General features: G+C 38.2%; 3 protein-coding genes across 10 annotated transcripts in view; 2 read left to right on the plus strand and 1 right to left on the minus strand.

The window, feature by feature from the left end:
* Window positions 1–5,157: 5,157 nt before the first annotated feature.
* LOC107730929 (inactive serine protease 35-like) lies at window positions 5,158–10,412 on the plus strand (the record flags this gene model as incomplete). Its single annotated transcript, XM_016541894.1, has 2 exons — window positions 5,158–5,364; window positions 9,521–10,412. A coding segment is annotated over exon 2 (879 nt), but the record flags the coding sequence as incomplete, so codon positions are not given.
* A 15-nt stretch (window positions 10,413–10,427) lies between these two features.
* Window positions 10,428–12,079, plus strand: LOC107730928 (inactive serine protease 35-like). Its single transcript, XM_016541893.1, has one exon. It carries the CDS (start codon window positions 10,437–10,439, stop codon window positions 11,706–11,708), a length of 1,272 nt encoding a protein of 423 aa, XP_016397379.1. The 5' UTR covers window positions 10,428–10,436; the 3' UTR covers window positions 11,709–12,079.
* Window positions 12,080–13,034: 955 nt separating this feature from the next.
* The window catches only part of LOC107730927 (clathrin coat assembly protein AP180-like), a 48,449-nt gene continuing 46,685 nt past the window's right edge, over window positions 13,035–14,798 (minus strand). For 7 of the 8 annotated variants that reach the window (XM_016541887.1, XM_016541886.1, XM_016541890.1 and 4 more), the window contains 2 exons: window positions 14,694–14,788; window positions 13,035–14,610 (listed from right to left, as the gene is read on the minus strand). In XM_016541887.1, coding sequence (XP_016397373.1) covers window positions 14,702–14,788 — 87 coding nt within the window. In that variant the 3' untranslated portion in view covers window positions 13,035–14,610; window positions 14,694–14,701. The remainder of the gene's footprint in view (window positions 14,611–14,693; window positions 14,789–14,798) is intronic. The other variant, XM_016541885.1, reaches the window with a different exon arrangement.

A 14,798-nucleotide genomic window follows, 5' to 3' on the forward strand; every position in this document is an offset into this window, starting at 1 on the left:
CAGATCAGCAATAAGGTTTTTTTGTTCCATACAGGAATTCCAGTAGCCACCTATTAAGCTCTATTCCCAGATTTAGGCTGTTTGAGCCCCCTTGGGTTTTTTTTTTTACAAGACTGGACTCTTCAGACTGAATCAAGGAAGCCACAACACGGTCCAGATAACAGCACGGTGAGAGAAATCTTTAAAAAAGTACCAGAAAAGACAGTGAAGGACAATCTTGATTACAGAGGATTGCTGAACTTCCTCCCTAACCTCTGAAAACCAACACCTGGTGTTGCTGAAGCTGTGATGTATGGCATTAACTTACACACTTGCATACTTACATAGAGTGTGCACCAAAACACCAAGACTTCCGGGAATAAGGAAATTATACTCCTTGTGCCGTGATATATACCTGCCAATATAAACTCTATCAGTGGAGAATTTATTCAACGAGAAACTGCTGTGGGAGTAAGGGGATCCCTCTGCGCTTATAATGGAAATTGCATGGGTAATTTGGAATAGGCTAGAACTGTGAATTTGGCAAGACTTGTGTGTTAGAAAGTAATACTGTTTTTAGAAACAAAGTGAAAAGACTGGTAGTTCAGGAAGAAGCGAAAGAGTAATTGAATCAGAAGAGGTGGGAAATGGAAAGAACAAGGCTTTAAAATGTCCATTGCATTTTCTCCACTGTTCATTCAAAACAATGCAATGTTTAGTTCCACTATAGACAAATGCATAAACATTATGGCAAACCGTTTTGACTTTAATTCATTAGCAGGATATGAATTATTGATATCAACCATTCAAATTTTCACTAGTTAAAATACTAATTCTTGATATCAGATATTAGATTTCTACTAGTAACAATGGCTATTTTTGAAATCAGGAATTACATTTCCACTAGTAAAAATTTTCATTCTTGATATCAACAATGACATCATCACTTGCAGCAATACAAATTTGTGTAATCAAGAATTCAATTTCAAGTAGTAAAAACTATCATTCTTGATATCTGTAATTGTATTTTCACTATAGTTAAATGTCACCATAGGCTTTATCATTGTCATGAAAAAAAAAAAAAAACTCGTAATTTTTTCATGTTTAGTTTTTGTTTCATTACAGTTTGATCTAATGCATCAAATAAAAAATACAATAAGCCTACAACCAAAATGAAAAATAAAACCTTTTTTGTAAACATTAGCTTTTGTGTACAGTTACCAAAATATATTCTCTATTAAAGATCAGTTGTAAAAACAAATCATGTGTAATGCGTCAAACAACGTTTAAACATTTTGCTGTACGACTTCTTTTTATATTGTTCCATTTACATATGTCTATAATCCAGAATGAGTTGTTATATTGCGTGCCCAAATTCATGCCGGCGATTCTCTTTAAGTAAAGGCAGTTGTGTTATAAAACACAGTGTAATGCAATGTTTTTGGCTGCTGAATTTTTATTTTCATTTTTTTACTGTAAATTTTGATGTATTATTATGTACACCGACACTTTCTCATATGGGATAGCCTAATGATGATCCTAAAATTATAAAATAGACATTGTTACTAGTAAAAATCAAATTCCTGATATCAATTTAGCATTTTGACAAGTGAAAATTGAATTATTGATGTCAAGAATTCATATCCTGCGAATGAATAAAAGTCAAAATGACTTGCCATACAAACACACTGTCTTAATGAAACACTTCGTAGGGTCCTGCCCTGTGGTGTATCTAATAGAGGGATTTCTGCTGTTTTTAACAAGCACGACCATTATATCCCATTAAAAACCTCAGCAGGGTTGAGCCGAGGGAAACACACACCTCAGATCCTGGTGAGATTCCAGAGAACTGAATGAACACACACAGACTCATGAGTTCACCTGATGACGGTGAAACAGACAGAAATTATCATTGTATATTCCGTTCTTCTGAAATGTATACTCTTAACTGATAAAAGGGCACTTACAGAGCAGGTGAGTTAAGATGGAGCAATAAATGTAATGCTCAGGGGTGCAAAAGAAAGAAGTCTGAATGTGAATTGAAAAGCCCAAGTGTCATGATGCTGGACCAAAACCTGTCCACAAGTTACAGGAAAAACTGCAGAAAGATAGGAAGAGATTTAAAATAAAATAAAATAATTGTTGCCATCGACATTGTTATTTGAAGAAGTGTGTCACTTCTGGCATTGAAATTTCATGTAATCAAAAACTGGGTTAAAATATATGTACTTCCACAGTAAATTCCATTTCTGTTTAAAAATAAGGTATTTGTTTACAGTTTTTTTTTTTTTTAAATGAAAATGGTAAAATTTTGTCTTTATGCATGTTTAAATTAAATTAATTATATATAAATAAATGATTAAAATAAAATAATAAATAACACTAGAAAAACATTCAAATTCTGTAAAAACACCCACAAAATTTGTAAAAACAACAACAACAAAAAGTCTGTCATTGAATCTAAAATTTTGATAAAGAAAAGATTATTTCACAGTCAGAAAACATAACAGAATATACAGTTCTGCTTGTAAATATTGCTGCAGAGTACCTTAGTAGCAAAATTCTGAATATCTTTTATATATTTCAATGCCACTAATTTGACAAACTCTAGTAAAACGTCTCGGGTTACTTATGTAACCATGGTTCCCTGAGTAGGGAACCAGACACTGCGTCCTCTAGGGGTCGCTATGGGGAACGCCTCGTCGTGACCCGTGTCTGTAAAACCACCAGTTCATTAGCACATACATATATTTATATATACATATATTTAGACATGGATCGTACTCACCCACCATGGCTCCCGCTGTTAAAGAGAGAACATCATCCTCCAGTGGCTGTCTCTCGCCCGCCGCCGATGAGCGCGAGCGAGACTTATTTGAAAGCCCCTCTCTAAACTCATCGGCCAGGTCCACCTGAGATCCCCACGAGCTCATTCTCCTCCGTGCCTCAGCAGCAGCGGGTCCTGAACCGCGGGAAGCAGATGGCTGCCCCTCTTTACTTGAAAAGAGAGACAAACGAGAACGGAGCTTTTTCATTGGAAAAAACTCACAATGCACGCAGATTGCCCCCTCAAGGACATCGCGTGAACTAGTAAACTAGTAAACTAGCTGGAAGTTAACCAGTCATGGCCAATGCAAACCTACCTGAGAGGACATTAATCTGTTGTTTTGCCTACTAAAGACTATCAAGAAGCAAAAAAAACCCAACAACAACAAAAAAATGCTGATTTGGATCTCAAACTATTTTTTGAAAAAAAAATGTGTGTATCTCTATCCTACTGGTTTAAAACGAACACTATAGTTGCAATATTTAGTGGCACAATCTTCAAACTGCAAATGCATGGACAAAACCTATAGGTTCCCCCCCGGATCATGAAGAGATGATTCTCCTGTCAAAAAAAAAAAACTCTATGGAACCAGTGTATCATGTACCATGAGCGGAAATATGACGTAAGGCCATTCCTTTCAGTGCGACACTGCCAAACACTCATGTAACAATTTATGGAACCTGCTAGTTATGAAAAGTATCATACATTTTAGATGTAGCAAAATCAGATCAGCTAGTGCATATATGCTACAGACAAAGAGAAGTGACTCAAGAGTTTGAATCCCCCCACTCTGCCTCCATCATTTTGTGTCATTTGTTCTGATAAAATAAAATAAAATAATGCCAATGTGCACAAAATAAAAAATCATACACCTTCTATTGAGAGATGATGATCTATGAGCTCACGATGATCATCGTAGGGGCACATTCTCTAAGTTGGAGGGCGGAGGCCACAGTCTGAAGCAATGAGATCACCTTTCTCTGTTCAGACTTGACAGAGAACCTCACAGGATGCTGATGTGAGCCTACATTGTGGAACCTGAAAGACTGACCCTTTCACTGAGTCTCTGGGGAAAATGAGCAAGACAGAAAGGTGATTTTAAGACGTGTGGTATTGAACGAGAATTAGAAAACAGAAACAAGAAAAAAGGACAATATACCTGAATGTATATGTCGTATCACATGTAAAGTCAGTTCTTGCATCTCTATGCTTGTTTCTGGTCCATCACTCTAATTCTACGAAAGGATTCGGAATTTGTGCACTTTAGTGTGAAGTGTTTACACACAAGAGTATTGTTTGGTGGCCCCTTTAAAAAAAATACGACCCAATCATTCAAAGGCTTAGGGCTCCCGCAGCTCATTTAGTGGAAACAATTTTGATGGCGTTAATCTTTCTGAATGAAGCAATGCTGTTAGAACTATTCTAAAGAGATTAAGCACATCTTAAGTGAAGGATAAATAAACACAAAACTTTGTATACATCAATGACAAATAAGGATGATGAACAGAAATGTAAAGATAAATCTTGAAGTTTACAACATATGTGGGTTCAAATGACATGAATACAGTATCATGAAATTTTCACAGGGTTATGCAATTTGACCTGACAAAAACATGCTTTGTCATAAAAAATATTTAAAAAGTCGTATAAAAAAAAAATACTGCCCTTGACACATTCACATAAACCCCTGTTTTCTTCTTGGTTGCTTGCCACAGTTTGATTTAGGAAACAAAAGGTTTTAAAATATTACTACTATTAGTTTTATTTTTTTTATTATTATTATTTTTTTTTTTTCATTTTTAATTTCAGCGATAGGCTTATGCCTTTAGCCACACAAAAACTGAATTCTGAATTCTGAAATTGAAAACACATTCGCACAGAAAGTCGGTTTTTGCATGATTTGTATTTTATCTAGTTTGTAAAATATCAAATAGATGCGGACGATAAAGGAACGTGACGTCATTGACTCACACAAGAATCTGCATACATGTGCACTTAAATTTGAAGGCGTTCTTTTAACTGACAGACCCCCTGCTCGCCTGTTTGCCACATCATGTACACGGACACAAGTGTCAGTAGTGATGTGGGAACGGAACCGAACCACAATAAAGCCGCTGCTGCGCTATTGTGCTCTCAGTGGAACGAATCAGTGGAAAGCCCCTTTGAATTCTGGACATAAACGACTCTTTGAATTGTCAAATAAAGATTTATTCAAATCCCGTGATTCATTCATATCAAGTGCTGAACGCTCTCTCAACTTCACTTTCTCCGCTCCATCGTTGCAGAGCATGATCGTCCCTCCCCTATACGAAACTCTTTGTGAAAAGCCTGTAGGGACTTTTTTCCTCCCTTTCCCTTAAACGTCAAGTGTAATTCATACCAAGGTCTTCGTCTCTGAGCTCTCCTTGTCTTGAAGGTGGAGCAGATATGAAAAGAAACGGACTATCAGCCCATCCAGCAGAAAACCCTCTGAGATGAAGTAACTTTTAGACGGTTCTTGCTTAAATAACAAGCATCTGTTCGCGGATTGAACATCTCCATCAATCGAATGATAGCAGGTACGGCGCATTTCACTGCTGCTTTTTATTTATTTATTTATTTATTTAATATTATTGTAATTATTATTTGTAAAAGTGTCATCTCTATATTAAATGTATTTATATATAATCTATAACAAGTTTAAAAACTTTTTGCATCATTCTAGCCTTTGGGGGAAAAAATTAAGTGTCATTATCTTTGGCATCACTTTAAAGCATCTCAAGTATAGTTATTGATTGCACAGTTTCCATGAAAAATGGGCTATAATTAATTTTTTTTTTCATGAAAGTTTAGGGAGTTCGTTAAGTTGAAAATGCATTGAATACTTTAAATATATATCTGTACATTAGGAATGATAATGACAGTTGGGTAGGTTGAAGACCCCTCATCTAACAAAATTTAAATGAGTCCTTGCGAAAAATTTACAGCTTTTTTGGTGGAATTTTTGTGCAAAGGAGATGATTACCATGCAGATAACTTATAACTGTTAATGCAAATATTCATATATCCATAAATGATTGACGGCGAGGGAAAGACATGCACTTAAAGATCTGGCAACTTTGAATGAATTAGTCTTAAATTTAATGGGACAATGTAAATGGGACCATTAGCGCCACCGTTTGGTTGATGAAGGTAGTTTAAAAGTTAGCAAATGTGCAAGATTGAAATTTCTGTGCCTTGTAATGGAAAAATGGGGTGATGCTGACATGGAGGGGAATTTTCTACATCTACCACAGCCAGTTTTTTTTTTTCTTTAAAGGGGCTGTATTATACATATAAAACCCTACTAATCTAAGCATCTCAAGATATTTTTTGAGCAAGTCAGATGTATTTATTACAGAAAAGTCATTGGAAATGTCATTGGAAATGTCATAGCGATATTTCAGCAGCGATGGAGAAATGTCAGATTGCAGATGTTCATTTTAGCAAGAGAACTGTTGATAGGGAGATCAGACCACACGTCAGACCGAGTTTGCCTGAGTCCGTCTGGTTTGCAGACTTTTTAAGGCTCAAGCTGTCTGCACGATTTACATCATTGTCTTACTGGAATTTGTTGGACCCCTGTAAGTGCTTAACTTCTCAAGGCCCTCTCGAGTAGGGATACATCTGATTTGTCATTGCCTGGATCCATAACTTCCCCGCACACATATTTTCCCCTCACACTTTCTACTGAGGCTGCACAGTATTGTCTGTACAGATTGATTCTCACAGACAGAGCGGCTGATGTAGATAATCCACATCGACGGCATGTCATAGTGAAGTGGGAGGTGGGAGGAGAGGGATTTCAGCTCCTCAGGGAAAGTACTGAAGCAACCCTCTCCACCCCTAAACTGACTACTGATTAGAAAATGTTGCTGCAGTCTGTTTTCCTTGGGTGCTCAGCAATCTAACATATGATGAATGTGTGAGAGTTATGGCTGTGAAACGCTTGGCTTTGTGGTTTGCCAATTTTTCTTCTTCTATGTGTTCATAAAAAGAATAGCCTATAGATATACTTGAAAGAGACTTTGACTTATTACTCTGTTTTAGCATATGGAAGCTTGCTTTCAACACAGGATAAAAAAGGTAATCGTGACTGGGCTTTTTTTTTTTTTTTTTTTTTGCCAATTCTAAGTTTATGTCTCATAATTAGGACCTTTTTTGCAGTTCTGACTTTTTTTTAGTTAACAATTCTGAAAAGAAAATTTTGAATTGTGGGATAAACAAATCACAAATAACTTTTTTTAGAATATTTTCCCCCCATGGCAAAAACAGACTTCGATATTGACTTAGTAGTGCTGGTCTCATTTTGAAATATAGTAATTGTAACAGTGCTAATATATTGCTCTTCCTTTAAGAATTAATTGATTGCCTGTGTTTTTTGTCTTCAGTTGCTTTGAATAAGTGACTACTTAATAAATAAATGTAATTATCTTCGCACTTATTACACGGCTCTGTGGAATACTTTATTCTGACTGGTAAATCAGGGCATTTAGCAGTCTCATATTGCCGAATAGTCACTGTTGTCCATGGCAATGCTGTATCAGTCCACACATCCAGGTAACTGAAACTAGCACTATTTTCATGTATCATATCACACACATCTCTTATTGTGATCTCTTCAAATAAACGTAAATGGCACCAGCTTGTGTCTTAGTTAACGATTGTAGTGAAACTCCACGGGACTTCTTTTAATATAATTTAATGTAATATTGTTGCAGTTTTCACCTTGTTGCTAGGCCTTGTTTTGTATAATGTAATGGAATTCAATATTCCACCTTTACTGGTCAGTAGCCATGTATTAAGCTAGATAATGTAAAGTCAACTGGTCATTATTGTAAAATAAACCTGTCACCCTGATCAGGACCCTGAAAGATCCCTTACTTCTGCAAACAGAGTTTCTCACTGACATGGAAATCCTGAAATTATAGGGATACTTGGATAAAATTGTGATTTCCAGGCCTGGAAACATCATGGAAATGTACACAATATTTACAAATTCATTGAAAATGTATTATTCATATTTATGCTCAGGTCAGTGCAGTCTTTATTGTTTTGAAAATCCTTATCCTGCACTCACGAATGAACGCAAAAGTCATAGAAATGCATAGTTCAAAGCTTTGGGAAAATTGGTATCCATTTAAAATCACTACTTTGTTGTGACCTGCATTGAAGAGTCAAGCATCTTTTCATCACAATACAAACTGATGGTCTGCTGGAAAAATAAAATGCACTCATATCTAAAAGTTTTCCAGTTAGAGCTGTACCTGATACAAAACTGAATGCATAAGTAGGCTGCTGATCACTTTGTGCATCTACTGTATATGTGTGTGGGTGCATGTCTGTTTAAATTATCATATCATTTTATATTCTGATTTACTGGTAAGAGTACCAATTGCTTTACCATCTGCAGAACCCCAGTATATACTTATTACTGACATTTAGCAAGACAGTAGAAAACGTTTCCAAACCACTGACTCGAGTCAGTGCCGTCAGGGTCAATATTCTTACAGTACCCACCACAAACCTCCAGTCTCCACAGGCAGCATCATTTTCCTCTAATGGCAGATATTTTCTGCTAGCTGGTACCATTCAGAGACTGGGTTTTAAATGAGAGCACATTTGTGTGCTGTTTGACTCATTTGTTTAGTCTCTAAAGCTAATGCAGCAAATTTGGCATTCGTGTTAACTATTTCTTTTGTAATAAAATATTTTTGTGTGTGTCTTAAAAGCAGATTCAAAAGTTTTGCTTTGGAATCTGTGAGAATACTATTGTTGACTTAACAGGTACATTAGGACTGGATCTAAATATCTATGGAATGTGATGATGGAGAATGAGGAGAAATATACAGTATATATACACTCACATATTCTCAGGGGTCTTGAAATAGTGCTCCAAAGCCTTATTATTTGTCTCCCCCTAGTGGTCATGACTGTAGTAATATAATCCTCTGGTCCCAATTTCAATACTGCCAGTCCTGCTTCTTCTGCAGGCAGGCTTAATGTTATTTTTGGATGTCTGCCTTATCTGACACAGATTTCAGGTATTGGATTCTCTATTAAAGAGTTTATTAAATAAATAATATGTACTATATAATCGAGACATCCATAATGTGCAGTGCTGGGACCAGGAATGAGATCCACTAATTTGTAGGAATGTCTGAAAGAGATATACTGCATGCATGTTATTTACATTCAGGGCAAAATGCAGTGACTACTACAACTTATTAGTGCAAACAAACAAACAAACAATAAAATGGAGGCGCATGCTTAGCGGGAGGTTGGAAAAATCGAATTCAACTGCATGCACACAACTGTACGCATACCCTATGTATGCATAAAAAGTTAAGTATACTTTGGGATTGACTGGAAAGTTTATCTAAATGTAAAAATAGGGTAAATAATATGCATATATTGACTGATACAACTAATTAATTTAACAACAGTCCAACATTCCTCTGGTTATGACTGTCCTGTGCTCTCAGCAAGCAAAGGTGAAAATGTTGTATCAAAAGACAATAAATTCCCTCCCACTTCATTTGTTTGTACTGAAGAAATTAAAATGTTCACAAGTAGCCTATTGACATTTATGCTCTTTCATTTATGCTACATTGACATCTATGCTCTGTAAATATGTGTTACATAACTATATTTTAAGTGATGTTGATTCTCTTTTTCTCTTTCTGTCTGTTTTAGGGGGCTCTCTGCAATGGGCCCGGTACCCTTAACGCTCCTGCTTTGCATCTCAGCACTGGCTGTGCTGGTGTCTGCAGCAGTGGACGATCCCACAGGTGACGATGACTACACCTGGCCGCAGAGGAAAGTACCACTGGTACAAGAAAAGCAAACAGTGCATCTGGGCAGTTCTGAGTTTTTGGCTAAGCCGCAGACTGAGCTCCATGGAATATGTGGCATTGAGTGCCAGCGGGGTCTCCCAGAGCCCAGCCTGGACGATCTGGAGCAGTTACTGTCCTACGAGACAATGTATGAAAATGGAACCCGCACGCTAACCACCGTCACCATACAGGAGCTAAACGTTAGTGTTGATTGGACGGAAGGTTTTGGGTTACGTTCTCGACGCAGACGAGAAGTCTATGGCATGGACACACGGTTTACCATCGCTGACAAGCAGTACTCCTTGAAGTATCCATTCTCCACGTCTGTGAAGATCTCCACGGGTTGTTCTGGAGTGTTGGTGTCCCCCAAACACGTCCTGACTGCTGCTCATTGCATCCACAATGGTACGGACTACCTGGATGGGGTACAGAAACTCAGCGTTGGTGTGCTGAAAGAACGTTCCCGCCAAAAAGGGAAGGGACGGAAAGGGAAAGGACGGAAGGGGAAAGGCAAGAGGAAGCATAAAGAAGAAGAAGAGGAGGAGGAGGAAATCAATGAAAATATAGAGATTGGAGAGAAGCAGGAGCGTGAGAGAAAAGGCAAAGGCAGGAGAAACCGTAGTCGCCGCAGCACCACCTCCGAGCAGCCCTCGTTCCGATGGACCCGGGTGAAACAGATGCAGGTGCCGAAGGGCTGGTTTAAAGGGATCTCGGAGAACGTTGTGGCTGATTATGACTACGCCATCCTGGAGCTTAAATTTAGGGGGCTCTCTGCAATGGGCCCGGTACCCTTAACGCTCCTGCTTTGCATCTCAGCACTGGCTGTGCTGGTGTCTGCAGCAGTGGACGATCCCATAGGTGACGATGACACCTGGCCGCAGAGGAAAGTACCACTGGTACAAGAAAAGCAAACAGTGCATCTGGGCAGTTCTGAGTTTTTGGCTAAGCCGCAGACTGAGCTCCATGGAATATGTGGCATTGAGTGCCAGCGGGGTCTCCCAGAGCCCAGCCTGGACGATCTGGAGCAGCTACTGTCCTACGAGACAATGTATGAAAATGGAACCCGCACGCTAACCACCGTCACCATACAGGAGCTAAACGTTAGTGTTGATTGGACGGAAGGTTTTGGGTTACGTTCTCGACGCAGACGAGAAGTCTATGGCATGGACACACGGTTTACCATCGCTGACAAGCAGTACTCCTTGAAGTATCCATTCTCCACGTCTGTGAAGATCTCCACGGGTTGTTCTGGAGTGTTGGTGTCCCCCAAACACGTCCTGACTGCTGCTCATTGCATCCACAATGGTACGGACTACCTGGATGGGGTACAGAAACTCAGCGTTGGTGTGCTGAAAGAACGTTCCCGCCAAAAAGGGAAGGGACGGAAAGGGAAAGGACGGAAGGGGAAAGGCAAGAGGAAGCATAAAGAAGAAGAGGAGGAGGAGGAAATCAATGAAAATATAGAGATTGGAGAGAAGCAGGAGCGTGAGAGAAAAGGCAAAGGCAGGAGAAACCGTAGTCGCCGCAGCACCACCTCCGAGCAGCCCTCGTTCCGATGGACCCGGGTGAAACAGATGCAGGTGCCGAAGGGCTGGTTTAAAGGGATCTCGGAGAACGTTGTGGCTGATTATGACTACGCCATCCTGGAGCTTAAAAGGGCGCAGAAGACCAAATACATGGATCTCGGTGTCGTCCCCTCCGTCAAGAAGCTGCCTGCAGGACGTGTCCATTTCTCGGGATTCGACGACGACCGGCCAGGCAACCTGGTGTACCGCTTCTGCTCCGTGTCCGAGGAGTCCAATGACCTGCTGTACCAGTATTGCGATGCAAAGCCTGGCTCCAGTGGCTCGGGTGTCTACATTCGTCTCAAAGAGCCTGGCAAGAAGAAGTGGAAGCGAAAGATCATTGGAGTGTTCTCTGGTCACCAGTGGGTGGATGTTAATGGGATGCAGCAGGATTACAACGTGGCCGTGCGAATCACACCCCCCAAGTACGCACAAATCTGCCTCTGGGTCCATGGGGACTCCAGCCAGTGTCTGGGCACTTGAGAGACTCCATCAGCCCGTCTGACTGCCACTGTCCCGGCTCTCAGCAACCCTTGTGCCTCCCATTTGTGCACTACACAAACTGCTGCATTCATCAACACTAAAGACTATAACACACCTACCATTGAATTTTTTCAAGCTATTTTGATACCTTAATTTATTTTATTAGACCATTTTTGTTATGAATCAGTTAGAGCGAATGTATATCTAGATTAAGTTGTCCTAATGAGAATTAATTCTGTCCTAAACTGTCGTTTTGAATTAGAAAATGTACTTCAGTCAGTGTTGTTTGATATGGGAGGCATTTGTTTTGTCTGGTAATCTGTCTGGATATCTTGAAGTAGAAAGCTAGATGACTAGTTGACACAAGGAAAAAAAAAAACTTTTTTTTCTGAGAAAAAAACTTTGTTTATTTGTGGTTTATTTGTGGATTTTACTTCCCTTTTTTCATCTTGAAGAACACATTTGACTATCAATATGCTGGTGTTCTTTGAAACCCTTTGTTCTTGTTATCATTATTATTAAATGTTATGATTGTGTGACTTTGATAGCATAAATTGTAACCTGTCTTCATGGGCTTCCATTTACAATTGTTCTGCTTTTTGTATTACAGTGAAGGCAATTAGTTGGAGGTTTAACCTTCAGAGTCAGATGCCCTTGTTGACTTTTGGTGCTAATTTAATTTTAAAATATAAAACATCAGGATGACCTGTCGGAGTAACAGTCTACTGTAGAACTGTAAGTATGTATTTAATGTAAGACTCCTATTATGAGTTTCATATGATTATGTCGAAAAAAAAAATTTAAAAAAAATACACAGGGTTATTTAAATTTAGATATGCTCAATGATACATATCATTGTAATTATGATCAAGAGAAAAGCAATATAGCTTGATAGGAAATATAAATTGAACATTTTAATATAAAATTGATGTTTTCAAATACAGATTGCATACTTTTTCAATTTGTACAACTTTTTCTAAATGTTTGTTATCGAGGACCAAATAAACAGTCTAAGAGGACAGAATAGTGTTAAAAAAATGTTTTTATCAAACTTATATTGTTTTTCCAATTTGCTTTAAATTTTCACTCGATTCTTTATTTCTCTGTTATTAAGATATTTTAAAGATTAAAAAGCATATATATATATATATATATATATATAAATAATTATATTGAAAATATATAAGAATAGGTTTTTTTTAAACCAAAGACATATACCTTAAACTTCGCAGCTTAAAAATGACTGAATAACGTTAGTCTTTTTTTAATTATCATGTGTTGATACAGAGCCATCCTTGTGAAAACAGACACAGGGGGACATAGGTGGGCATTTCTTCCCATCAGTGTTTATTGCATCTCAAAGGGCTTACATGCACTATGTAGGGGTGTCAAATATGAATCAATAAATCAAAATAAAAAATATTTGAAGAGAATTACAAAAGAGATGTCCAAAGATCTGCCTTTGTCATTTCCACAAGAGATCTAACAGGGAGAGTGAGTTACAGAGACTCGGGCATACAGGGCTGTCAATCAGACCTTTCTGTAACACTGTTTAGCAGTGACCTCCTGAAAACTTCTAACAGATCTAAGAGTTTATCTCTGCTAATGAACCTACGCTCTAGTTTCTATGAAATCAGGTATTTTCATCCAATTTATCTCCTCCACACTCTATTTTGCTGTGCAATCTACAGTACCACCACTCACCAATAGAGGGAGCATGAATCAACCGTTACATGTAACAAACAAGGGTCAGGGTTCATAATATAGTATGAGCAGGAAAGACTGAGAACCAAACATATGGATGGGTACTTCTACAATTATACAAAAAAAAACACTACATGTACCAGCTTCAATTTGGATTTCATACAAGCACAAGTAACTATGACACTCAAACACAGCATTCCACTGACTACAACTGTGAAATCTTGGGGGCTTTTTTGGGAAACATCACCAGTTTAACAAGTCGCTGTACATTTGTTATTTTAAGATACTGCAAAAGGCCTTTCTTAGAGATCGTCTGAGATTAAGTGAATTAAAGTCAAAATTTGCTGAGGTTATTTTCTTGGGGAAGTCCAAAGAGAGTATTTAAACCGTGAACTGACAATTCAATTAAATTCAAACCAAAGAATCAAAAAATACGTATATATCTGAAAAATAAATACCAGTTAAAATACAAAAATTACATGTAATCACCAAGAGGGTTATCTAGGATAGAGGAGCCTGGATATGTTATTCATTTATACATAATTCATACATATTTAGATTTAATATATTTATTATTTGTAAACAAACATGTCAATCAATGATGGGAGATGACAACAGCATGTCTTATAATCCGAGTACCAGGTTCACATCAATAAGTCGTCCACAGATAAAAATTTGAGCAGAGGAGAGACCTTTTTTGGTCAATGAGGATAAAATACATAGAGTACTTTCTGCGAATGATACATTGCACACTGTTCCAAAACTAACATACAACAGAAAGTGCTTCCACAACCTGTTTAGGACCTCTGACCCCAAAAGGGAAGTCCTAGAGGAACCAGAAGTTGAGGGGATCAACATACACACATCATTCATTTCAGACGTAAACACTGGAAAAGACATACATACACATCTTTTTTAATCCTTCATTTTCATTTGTGTGTTTTTCTTAATTTTATTCCGTTTCATTCAAAACAAAGGATAACATTGAAATATGCACTTCTTCATTTTTCGGCTTGTTTTCTCTATGATTCACTTCTCGGTTTGTGCTACAACATGACACAGGAAGGCTGGGTGGGGCAGTGTGGGCGGGGTTTGGGGCGGGGTCAGTGGATATCTAGCTGCAGCTCCTCAGGTGTCTGGGGGTGCAAACAGACAGCAGACTTCTCGCACTGGAGCTCAGTCTTTGAGAAAACAAATACTGCAAACAGAGCACGGAGAAAATGTCACGGTTCTTTGTGATTTAGTGCCTCATTTAAGTAGCCACTAGAAAGATAATGATACCTGGGAAATTATAAGAAGTCCTTGATGTTGAGTTCTGCAAGGGGGTCCTTGGTGGGAGGTTTTTTGGGGCTCTGAGCAGCTGGCCCTGGAGACAACTGAGAAAGT

The sequence above is a fragment of the Sinocyclocheilus rhinocerous genome, unplaced genomic scaffold (assembly GCF_001515625.1).
Source record: "Sinocyclocheilus rhinocerous isolate Xijiao unplaced genomic scaffold, SAMN03320098_v1.1 scaffold1993, whole genome shotgun sequence".
Taxonomy (NCBI): domain Eukaryota; kingdom Metazoa; phylum Chordata; class Actinopteri; order Cypriniformes; family Cyprinidae; genus Sinocyclocheilus; species Sinocyclocheilus rhinocerous.